The following is a 12052-nucleotide window of genomic DNA, read 5'->3' as shown; positions in this document are numbered from 1 at the left end:
TATATTATATTATATTATATTATATTATATTATATTATATTATATTAAATTATTTTATTCGATTTACTACCACCTGAAAAATATTGCTCCACGTCGGCTTCAATTTTATTTGAAAACTTCAAATTAACTTCTGCTGTTTCAGTGCTAATTGTTAGATTTTTATTCTTAGCAAAATAATATAACTGCTCAATTTGCGCTCATTTCGTTATCTGATTTGTCAAAGTTTGCACAATAGACTCGATGGTTTCATTTTTGTAGCTACACAATTTGTTTAAAATTATTTTTTACTTAGTACTTGCAAACTTACTATTTGGATATCTTTGTAGTGAGAAATTTTAAGGTTACATCAAAACCTAGGTACAGGGCTGATTTACATATTTTCGTTTTTTATTTTTCTTACACTTTGTTATAACGTACTTACAAATAGGTATGTCAAAAACCAAAACTTTTTAATAAAAAAAACTTAGTTCCTTATTTTAGTTAAAAATACAAGTACTACCGCATGTAGGTACTAACATTATTACGCATAAATAAAAACGTGATCTATGTTAAATGTAATTTATTATTTAGAAGAAATTAAATAAGAGATACCCCATTAGTACCAAAGCAATATTTGCAACCTGAGCAACACTCGCACTATTATCATCATCATCATCACTGAAATATTTCTTCAATTGCTTTTTTAACTTTTCATTCTCTTTGATATTATTGTTGCCAATCGTGATGACAGCCTCTGCTGCAGTTTTGTAATCAGGTTCTAAGTTTTCCGTGTCTTTAAATGCGGATAATTTTTTTATTTGATCATCAGTATTGATAAAGTCGGCAAGTCCACTAATTAAAGAACTCAGGGTTGAAGTAGAACCAAAACTAAAAGAAATAATGAGTGAAAGAATAAAAATAAAGAAACCACTTTACCGTTGATTAAAATCTGCATGTTTCTCGGTAATAAAGTCTAAAATGTCATCAACACCCTCGTTGCCAGTTGAATAAACCGAAGAGAAAGCGTATTTCGCATCTTGTCGTCTGATCTCATCCGTTAGGGCACGCATCAAATAACTAAAATAAAAAAATAATTTCATAAAACTCAAATTTTTAAGCGGTTTTACTTCTTTCGGATGCTGGCATCATTCACACAACCCAAGCTTTTCAATATTGTCACTTTCTCACTTGCCAACTCAGCACTATTGAACTCATTTTTAAGAAATTCAAAATCTTCAGACGCATTGTTCGAATGTTTGAGTGCCGTGCAATACACAACACTTCTCAGATTTGGATCCGGTCTAAAATAAAATTGTTGGAACATATTTTTTTTGCAAAAATCATATCGTACTTTTTGTTTGTACTATCCTTTTTGAAATCTTCAAAGAGTTTTTGGGTCTTGCTCACACAGTCGGATATATTCAATCTGCAAGCCCATTTCAGGGCCAAAACTTGCTTAAGCGTGTAGATATGTTCGGTAGCGTTCAACTTATCAATCGGAACAGAATCAACAAATTTCTTGATCAAAGTAGACAAATATTCCTAGAAATCAAAATTGTACCAATGTACTACTTGAGATTACAAGCGTCGTACGTTTAGCGAGTTTGATAGATCATCGTCAACCTTGGGCAAAAGGTAGTCGAAATTAGCCAAAGCTGCGTACCAGCTGTAGTAGGAAATATCGTTTTGAAGAAATTTGATTTGGGTCAACACTTTGCCGTAGTCTTTTTTGCCCGCTCGTGCCATGTTTAGAAGATCATCGACGATTTGAGCTCGACTAATTTCGTCAATATTGGTTATATTTGATTCAAGAGTATCAGTGATTTCCTTCCATAAATCGTCGTCGTAATCAACGCGGTAATAACCTAATTTTCAATTTTGATTGGTGTTAATGGTGTCCAGTAATACTTACCAACTTGTTGATTGTTGAGAATAATCCAAGAACTGTTATTAAGAACCGATTTCAAAGTTAGAGGCTCTTCAGGAGTGAGCCATTCTTTTGTTTCCGTGTTAATGAAATCATTTATTGAGTTTGACAGAGTGTAAGTGATGGGAACGTACCATTTAGTATCAACAGTTTTATCAGATAAAACAAATGCTTCCTATTGTTAAAAATTAAAAAAATAAAATCACAGAAATTCACACGTACCTGACTAATTGTAACACTATTGTCTGAAGTTTTACTAACTGTGAGAAGCGGATATCCTGTTTTTTTGGTCCAACTGTTCATTATTATAGTCATACCTTCTGGTAATAATTTTTGAGAAGTGTTATCTGAACGAGGATTGAGGGATTTCCAAAGAATGTCTGGAGTACCAGTTCGACTAAAATTTTATTCCATAAAATTTACCCTTAAACGATCACATGTATTACCCTGCGTTCGAAATGTAAGTGCTAAGGCCACTTTTGAAATTTTCTAATTTTAGGAAATGATGAACCATTCTTAAAATACTCCCACCTAAAATTATTGTTCACGTTACAGAATAGTCTTTTTATTTTAATAATACCTTTATTGTACGAAATGTCATCAAATCTGTTATCGATGACATCATCGGAATCCCACGATAGCGGTAAGGAAGTATCTTTAGAATCTGTTACAAGGGCTGTTTGAAGTTGCTCAATTACGAATTGTTTGGGCAATTCCCAATCAGGATGATTCTAGAAAAAAAAACTATCAAAATATTTTTTTTGTTTACGCTCCCGAAAACAGCTGTTTTAGGGACTCATTTGATAGCACGCAAAACAGTTATTTTAGGTACTCAGTACCCAAAAACAATTTTTGCGGATTAAAAAATTAAATTGGTTACTATGGTGGCGAAATTTTTTTTATTAATAAGAGGTGTGAATTCGTGTTTACGATTCGTCCCCTAAAACCCTATTTTGCGTACTTGATACATAAATAGATATTTAGGGACTCATGTGAGTCCGTAAAATGAGTCTTTTTCGGATTCAATAAAATAATACGTAAAATGGTTATTTTCAGTCCCCAAAAACCATTTTTCCGGACGAAAAAATCGAATTAGTTATTATGGTGATAATTTTTTATAAATAAAAAGTGTGAATTTGTGTTTTGGGAGCTTTAACAAAAAAATGTTGTTTGTAATACGTACTTAAAATGTTTTTGCGGACTCATTTGCTATTCCAGATTCGGTTTCACCTCGTCCGGAAACAGCAACCATTCGTCCGCAAAAACTGTATTTTAGGTACTTGTAACAGAAATAACTATTTCGATAACAACTTACAATGTCAGGAGCATAATATTCGAAATATGTAGCAAAACCTTCGTTCAGGAAAGTGTCACTCCACCAATCTAAAGTGATTAAATCTCCGAACCATTGATGAGATATTTCATGAGCTGCCACCGTGACTGTGTGTTGTTTTTCGTAAACAGATGACTCTTTATCGTCAGAAAGTAAATACGCCTCCCTAGTAAAAAAAAACAATCAAAAATACAACAATTACGATCGGTTTATAGAAGGTGAATTAAAAATTAATTTATTCCTAACAGTTAATATGCGATTAACTTGAATCTGAATCTGAGCATCTGGTTGGTTTAATTTGGTCACATGATCAGTTTATCTGATGTTTGATTGCATTAATTCAATGATGCTTTTGTAAACCAATTATTAATCTTTTTGAAATCATGGTGATGTTATTAAATGACTCGTTTACAGACGACTTAAATCTTAAACAGTTTGTTATTGAATCTAATTTTAACAGTTTTAATTAAATTTTCATTCTCTTCTGTGGAACTAGTGATCAAACATCAAATCATTCTAAACTTGTTATTTTCAACATGACACCATTATTGTTATATCATATATTCTAAGATTTTTTGAAATGTAAGTAAAATGAAATTCTTAAAAGTAGTTATAACATGGAAAATGTAAGTACGGTTACCTGTAAATCAACAATCCCCAATTTTCCATCGCTCCTGGATCCATATCTGGAACCGCAAATTGTATCAGTTGACCCGTTTTAATGGCATTAACTTTCGTATAGTCCTTCATAACTGGAACAACTTCGTTTGGTACTGTTGCAGCGAGAGTTGCTGTGCCTTTGGTTCCAGGTCTTGAACACACTTGAGTCGTAAAATTATCAATATTTTGTATCTCTGTGCAATCAAAATCTGATGATATTATAACGAAAGCAACTAAATAAGTTGACATAAATGGAGTTTTTGTAAACTTGGCAGTTCCGGATGTTCTAAAAAATTTATTAGTTACATTAAAGATGTTTGAAGCACGATTTTTTTTTACTTAGTTTGAATAGGTGTATTTGATATTGCTCTGTATCCGTCAGGGTACGTAATACTTATTTCAAATTCAGCTTTCAAAGCAGGTTCATCAAAGCAGGGGAAAGCTCTCCGAGCTCCTGTGTTTTCAAATTGGGTTGTAGCTAAATATTTATCTTTTCCAGATATTTTATAAGAACTAAGGTAAAATCCAGTCATTTCAGTATCGCTCAATTTTCCAGTATATCCAATTTTCAAAATATATGTCGTCCCACTGACTAAGTCAGCGCTGCTCTTAATTGTCACAATGTCTGTTTCTTCATCAGGTCCTTCTATGCTATCGAAAATATTCTTCTTTTGGCTACTATTTTCATATAGTTCTATTGAATTTGTGTCAATTTCTAAATATTTTGCGTGAAGATCAATAGATTTTATATTGACACTACTCGTGATTATTATTGTGATCTCAACACTACCAGAGAAGTTTTTGTTTGTGGTAAAGTCTTCTTCAAGTTTCAAATTTAAAGTATAATGTGTGGGTTCCACGTTTGTTGGAAGGCGATATTCGCTGCCATATTCTCGTATTTTGTGCCCAAGAACATCGTGGACTGGGGCGGGTAAAGCTCCACTACTTGCAAGCAATATCCCAAAACCAAACACTTGTAATAACATTTTGCCGTACACACTTCTACACAATTATCAAATAATGATGTTCTCTTGTATTTATATGTATTTTTTATCTTATCACACACTTCTGTCAATCTAAAGTTGTTCCAGTGTACAATGCTGAGAAAAAGAGACAAAAATAAGCCGTGATTTAATTGGTTGAAAATTGTTGTTTTTCAAATAGCAATCAATGTTAGATTATCACATTCTCAGAAAAGACGATGAGAATCATATAGTCAATCAATATGCTTTATTAGTCTTTGGTTCCGACTTCCAACTTATTCAGAACAAGTGTTTGAAATACGAAATAGTGATATTTGGAACAATTTTTTTTTGACAATCTACAAACAAGGTTTAGATTTAAAAACTGAAGTCTTCTGTATTTAGTTTGTACATCTCTCAAATAAATGACACTAATATGTGTCAACCTTCTTTGTTAGTGATTAACGTATGTAGATGAAATAGTATCTTGTCTACTCTTTTGTTGTTTCATTATACACACCACACAACAATTATCGCATCACTTAGTTTCTTAAAAATATATATAGTCGAGTAGCAAATGGTCTGCAAACATTTCATATAAATAAACTAAATTTAATCTTTAAGAAGATTTCAACACAAGTATAATTGATTTTTGCGCGCTTGTGCTAATTATATGTATAGTGTTATTCCACAGATAATTTATTCAGTCCTTTATTAATGGTAATGATAAAAATCTTATCAACAGTCTGGTTGATTAAAACATTATTGACAAATTTTTTCCAACTCAAGCTCAGATAACTTTGTTTATATTGCCTCTAGCCCTGCTTTGTCATCAATATATTTTTATATTTATTCTGACGTTTTACGTCAAATTTAGTTAGGGACGTAAGAGATGAATGGACATTGAAATGTGGCGAGATAGGAAAAAATTATGTTTACAAAAAGTAAAATAATTACTGTATTTATCATACATAATAAAACTCCAAAAAACGTTTTAAAACCTGAACTTACGAAATTCTAATATTTATTTTGTACTCAATGTTAAAGAATGCTTTTATCAACTAATTTCAGTAGATAAAGTAATCTTTTATAGTCTAGTGAAAAATTAGTTATTTATTATACAAGACGATAAAATTGAATTTTATCTTTGAGAGCAATTTATATGCTCGAAAAGATAATGAAAATTTTATCGTCGTGTACAATATAAAATTTTATTCAATCCTCACTAATTGTGTAGTCAATTTGGTCGGTTTTTATAAATGTCAAAGTAAAATTCCGCAATGAAATCTAATGTCAAAGCAACGTTAGCAACTAACAGCCGCAGATATACAACAATGAATGTATTTTTTTTCATCTAGACGATAAAATTTCATTTTAACATGAAGAAAAGAGTACATAAATTTCAATTTTAACATAAAGGATTGAATAAATAACAATTTTTTTATAATCAATTGTCATTGTCAAAGTTTCATAAAAATCCAGACTGTAGCTTGGACTGTATACCATCTTAAAATATTTAAAGCGTTTATTTACGGACCATTTATAGTGTTTTTATTTGACTTTGTCCGGTGTGATAATAAATAAGGTGGGGCAACCAAAAATACGGGAAACGTTTTTCATTTGTAATTTTGTGTAAATTTCTAAGAAACTGAGCTGAATTAGAACATAGGCAGACTTTGGTTAATATTGGACTATGACAACAAAATACAATAGACAATAATGCATTATGAGAAATTACAAAAAAATAATTTAGGTAAAAAAAAATATGAGAATAGTTTTTTAAGGAATTGAGGAAACAAACGTGCTTTAAGGATCTGGATTAAAGGGTGAGTCCACAACATATTTTTAATTTTTAGAAAAATTAAAGTACTTATGTAACACAATTGTTTCCATTAAAGTTGGTAAAGTTAAAAGGATAAACGAGTAACTCAGCAAAATGTTCAGTGTTATGCAACATTTATTGTGTTATGTTAATGATTATTAAAAATACAGCAAGTGGTGAAAAAATAGTTATTAGAAGTGCAGTTTATTATAAATCCTATTTTATATTGAGAGATCAAAATAATTTGTAATCATATCAAGTAGAAGTCTAAATGCATCTTTAATTTAAAGACCGATTCATACAAAAAGTGTCATTAATGTCATTCAGAACAAAATTAATCACGTTAATAATGACAAAAATCTTTTTTGATACCCTATGTTAATTACATTGTTAATTTTAATTACTTTTTGCTACCTGAGGTACACATTTACTTGAAAAAATAATTTTTAGGGATGATTGAGATTAGGATTGTTTGAATTTTTGCATGGTTGCCACCTTAAAATGATTCCCCTTTCAACGACTACTTAGATGCACATTAATATGAAAACGAGTATACGTTTTCGGATCCAAAGATGACTCGATTATAAATTATTTTGATCTCTCGATATTTATTATTCTAGTGGTTGTTCCAAAATTTACAATTTTAATAACAGCATTAAAATTTAAGAAACTAAATAAAGAATAAGTAAAACAGAAAATATATCGTGAGTCTAAATAAAAATGTAGTCATGGGGGCTGTAAAATTTCACGAACGAATGTCGTGCATAGATTGTTAAAATTAAATGACTACTACAGAGTGTTGGTAAAACATTGTGAATAATGATGCTAATAAGAATGTTGTCAAAGCTGACTTTCCATTCATTCTAGAAAAAAAATTGCAGCAATATTTAACGCAAGATAGTACTGGTAAATTTTACAGGTATTGTCGCTATTATTTAGGACTTATGTCCATAAAATTTACAAACTACTTCTGACTACGTTTTTATGTAGACTCGCTACGTATACGTTATTTAACCTAAAGAAAATATTAATCTTGTATACTTTTAAAAGCAACACAAATGCTCCATGAAGTTCGCATAATCTAGAAACAAACGTAGTTAATAATGATTAAGCAAAAATTAATTAAATCACAAATAAATAACTTACTGATTTAAATGTCTCATAGTTGATTGCAAAAATATTCCAACCATAAAAAATAATTGGATCTTCAACTGTGATCATGACCATAATTAAATTTTTCTTAAAGTTTTCAGATGATTCGTACCATTGTGACTCAAACGTTGCATAAAATAATTTTTCACTCTAAAATAAAACTTTTAATATCTAACAGTTGTAATATAGACACTTACTGTGGTAGTAACCAGATTACCAAGAAAACAATATAAGAAAATTTGGACAGTGGCACCGAGTTCAGTAAATATAAAAAACCAAAATTGTGTGTCTGATGGTTGCAGCTATAATAATGTGTCATTAATGTATTGAAAACAAAAAGTTGTAGTCCTTACTTGAGATACTTTGTACATTGAGATACAAATCATTGCAACGGTCGGCACAAACTGTAAAGTTATAATTTCTTTGAAACCATCTGTAATCAAATTAGTGTATCTAGAAAACATATATTTAGAAAAGAGTAATTTGTTAGATTTTCATACTTTCTAATAAGAAGGTAATGGTTTATACATTCAATTAGAATTTCATTCATTACTTTATTCTTGCTTTTCTGTTCTGAAACTTTGTTAGTTGCATTTAGTTCGTGTAAGTCGTGGATATTTTTAAGAGTGTCAATCAGTATCTCACACTGAGCTGTAATATGCAGCAAAGATAAGAAAAAACATGAGTCGAAAGCACAATTTAAAAAAGAACTAAGATATAGACCAACTGCTATATGAGTATAAATATATTGGTACAAAAAAGGTTTGTGATAATCAAATGGAATCCAGTGATCCGTGGGTAAATCTTTGTGTCTCAAATAAGACGATATAATTATTCCGCTTACACAACCAATATACACTACAGAAAAATATAATTTGAAGAGAAATTTTGTTATGTCAATGTATCTTTTTAAAAGATTTCTTTGTTTTTCATTTCTTGGTTGAAATTCTTGCTGTTGTATTTGTTGCCATGATTCGGTAATTTTTTGGAATTTTCTGCGGAATATCAAACTTTTCAAAACTCCTTCCGCTGTACCAACTGCGATTTCCCAAGTTTCAATGGACGTATTTTGAAATCCAGAAATACAGCTTGTTAAAGTATATATGAAACACGTAGTTGTGACAAAGATTTTGTAAATTTTATAAGCTACCCTTTCGTTTGGAAAATACCAACAGCCCAAAATTTTGAGTAGACTGATGACATTCTCGAAAGGTTCAAATAAGTTAATTCTTTCCACCACAATCATATTGCACAAACTGAAATATGAGATAGAGAACTTTCTTATATTATAATCATCTGTCATTATAGAATATAGATTTTCTTAGAACAAACAAATTAAACACTTACACGTGTGTGAGAAATTGAATTTATTAATTAATAATAAATTATCTTATTTGGTGGGGAGCGCGTTAATCCAGTGGGGTAAAGCAACCATTCTGGCACTCGTGTTGTGGATATGGTTAGTGTCAGATTTTCATATTTTTAGAGATCTTGATTTTCACAAATGGTTTATCACATTTTATAAAGTATCTTTTTATGAAATTGTACCTTCCTTTTGGCGCCTCTGTTTTATTACGCAATACTTCATTTTATAAACACGATCACGTGACTTTTTTTTGACCAATCCAGTCAGTACAACTCGTTCAAAGTACTAGCAAACTCAAGCCCTGGAAAATTGCGTGAACTGTATAATGTATTCAATTCCTATTACAAATCACCTCCCTTCCCTACAGTGTTTTTCTAATAACCTGTAGTTATTACGTGATTATAAGTTTAACATTTAATAATGTCCTTTAATTGCAATGTCAATTTATTGGCGACGAATTGATGTCGTGTAGACATAATTGTATAAATAGTAAAATATTACAGCAATATTCTATAAAAACACTGTTCTCTGTGTTTGCCATGAGAATTTTTAAAATTGAATTAAATATGATTTATTTTTTATTAAAATTAAAATTAAGTTACACAAAAATACCACTACTAAAAATTGGGCTTTAAGGTTAAAAGTTAAGGTTTACTTACTTAATTGGGATAAGATGATCCTTCAAAAAATGTGGTTCTAAACTTTTCAACGACATCTTACTTTTTCTGTTCAAAGATTTTTATTGGAAGAAAGCAGTAATGTAAAATGAATTTTCTTATTGTAGTATAATAGTTATTGTGTCCGTAGTAGTTACGAAAAAACTAACTTAAAGTATAATGTATATAAAGTATAAAGTACTCGTATAATATATAAAATATGTATATAAGAAAAATACTGAATGTTTATTATCAGAGAGTGAACGGTGAACAAAATGCAGTAATTTAATTTACATCTTTCACTGCACAAAATGAAATTATAAAAATTGTTTCTGTTTTTGGGAAAGCAAAAATAGCAAAATACATACTCTATACTTGATAAGTAAAGTGCAAACGTGCGATATTGATTAATATTCTAAAACTTAGTGAGATACATTAAATGTACCTGCATAAACTAGAAATAATAAAACCATTTGTATCCAATGTTTGCTTTAACAACTAAGAATGTTAATTCAAGATTACCTTTTTACATAAATAGTTATTATTTATTAAATAGATTAATATAATAATAATTTGCTGATTTCACGCCCAGTGTTTTCAAAATTCTGTTCCGAAATTTATTTTCTTTATTTCAGGAAACGCTATTTTCTTGTAATTAATATTTACGGCAGAGTTTTTAAGGTGGTATAAATTCAAATATCCTTTCCACTTTTAAGAGCAACACAAATGCTAGATGACATTCGTATAATCTGGTAACAAATGTGATGAATACTTGAAATTAATAAACTCACCGATTTGAAGGTCTCATAATTTATTGCAAAAATATTCCAACTTAAGAAGGTTATTGGTTCTGAAAACATCATCATCAACGTGATCATTTTTTTTTGAGTTAGGGGACGATCAATATGTTTCCATACCAATGTGATTCAAAAGTAAAGTTTGAATTTTAGAATTCTCTTCGACAAAAATGAATTGAAAAAGTAGGGAACTTGAGTGAACTAGCTGCGTAAATATGCTTATAGTTAATGAAATAAAAATTTAAATAAATCTTACAATGGATACTTTATACACACAAACACAAATCATTCCAACCGATGGTATAAACTGAAAGGTTAAAATTCTACAGAAACAATCGGTAATTAGATTAGTGTATCTAAAATGATAGAATTCATTTTGACATAACCAGTAGGTAAGTTGTTTTTCTTACTTTTTAATGAGAGAGTAATGTTTTATACATTTGATTAATATTTCGTTCATAACTTCGTCTTTATCTTTGCCCTGCGAAATTCTGTGAGTCGCTTTTAATTTGTCTTAAGTCATAAATATTTCTAAGAGTGCTAGCAAGTTGTGCTATAATAGGCATCAAAAACAAAAAGAAATATGTGTCCAAAGTACAATTTACATAAGAACAAAGATAAACAGTAACTGCTGTATGAAGATAAATACATTGGTACAAAAAGAGCTTGTAATAATCAAACGGTGATCCGTAGATAAATCCTTATGCCTCAACCACGATGATATAAGAATTGCATATACACAACAAATATACACTTCAACAAAAAGAAACTTTACCATTGCAATGTAATTTTTTAAAAGAGTTTTTTGTTCTTCGTTTTTCGGTTGAAATTCTTGTTGTTGTATTTGATTCCACAATTCAGTAACTTTTTGGAAATTTTTGCGAAATAAGTAACTTTTCACAACTTTCTCTGTTGCATAAACTGCAAGTAGTAACGTTTTATAGGCTTCATCTGAATCAATAAAAGCGTATTTCATTCTATAGATGTCAATTGTAGTACAGAATAAAAAACATGATATTATAACGAGGTATTTGATGTATATTCTGTAAAATGTATTTTCATCACAAGAATTCCAACATTCTAAAAATTTTAGCAAAAATTTGACGTCGTCGAAAACTTTTATCAAGTTTATTTTGTCTGACATAGTTTTCTGTCTTTACGTAGTTACTTACTACTTGAGGTTGACTTTATGTTTGAATGCAGTAAGATTTGTGATTGCTCTTTTAAATCAAAAATGTGACAAAATCAAATAATAATGTTTTTAAAAATTAAATACATTTTACGGACTTAATAATGATTTAATATCAGAGGCAAATATTGTAATAGTTGAATAATTAAATAAAGGTTTTTGTAAATTTTGTTAATATTACAAAAATAATACTTTAATTGTGATAAAAT

General features: G+C 29.7%; 1 protein-coding gene and 1 pseudogene across 1 annotated transcript in view; both read right to left on the bottom strand.

Moving 5' to 3' along the window:
- Positions 1–544: 544 nt before the first annotated feature.
- LOC123007677 overlaps positions 545–12052 on the bottom strand; it is a 32166-nt gene continuing 20658 nt past the window's right edge. The window contains exons 37-48 of the mRNA XM_044403089.1: positions 4239–4901; positions 3880–4185; positions 3222–3405; positions 2487–2637; positions 2353–2437; positions 2129–2303; positions 1892–2081; positions 1573–1844; positions 1331–1521; positions 1107–1280; positions 916–1056; positions 545–867 (exon numbers count right to left, since the gene is read on the bottom strand). Of these exons, the coding sequence (XP_044259024.1) occupies positions 567–867; positions 916–1056; positions 1107–1280; positions 1331–1521; positions 1573–1844; positions 1892–2081; positions 2129–2303; positions 2353–2437; positions 2487–2637; positions 3222–3405; positions 3880–4185; positions 4239–4901 (2833 nt within the window). The 3' untranslated portion in view covers positions 545–566. The remainder of the gene's footprint in view (positions 868–915; positions 1057–1106; positions 1281–1330; positions 1522–1572; positions 1845–1891; positions 2082–2128; positions 2304–2352; positions 2438–2486; positions 2638–3221; positions 3406–3879; positions 4186–4238; positions 4902–12052) is intronic.
- On the bottom strand, positions 10550–11798 carry LOC123007756 (annotated as a pseudogene).

The sequence above is a fragment of the Tribolium madens genome, unplaced genomic scaffold, assembly GCF_015345945.1.
Source record: "Tribolium madens isolate multiple individuals breed KSU strain unplaced genomic scaffold, Tmad_KSU_1.1 Scaffold_3;HRSCAF=73;Tcas5.2_LG2, whole genome shotgun sequence".
NCBI classification, from domain to species: Eukaryota; Metazoa; Arthropoda; class Insecta; order Coleoptera; family Tenebrionidae; genus Tribolium; species Tribolium madens.
This window is presented reverse-complemented; position numbering and strand designations above follow the sequence as displayed.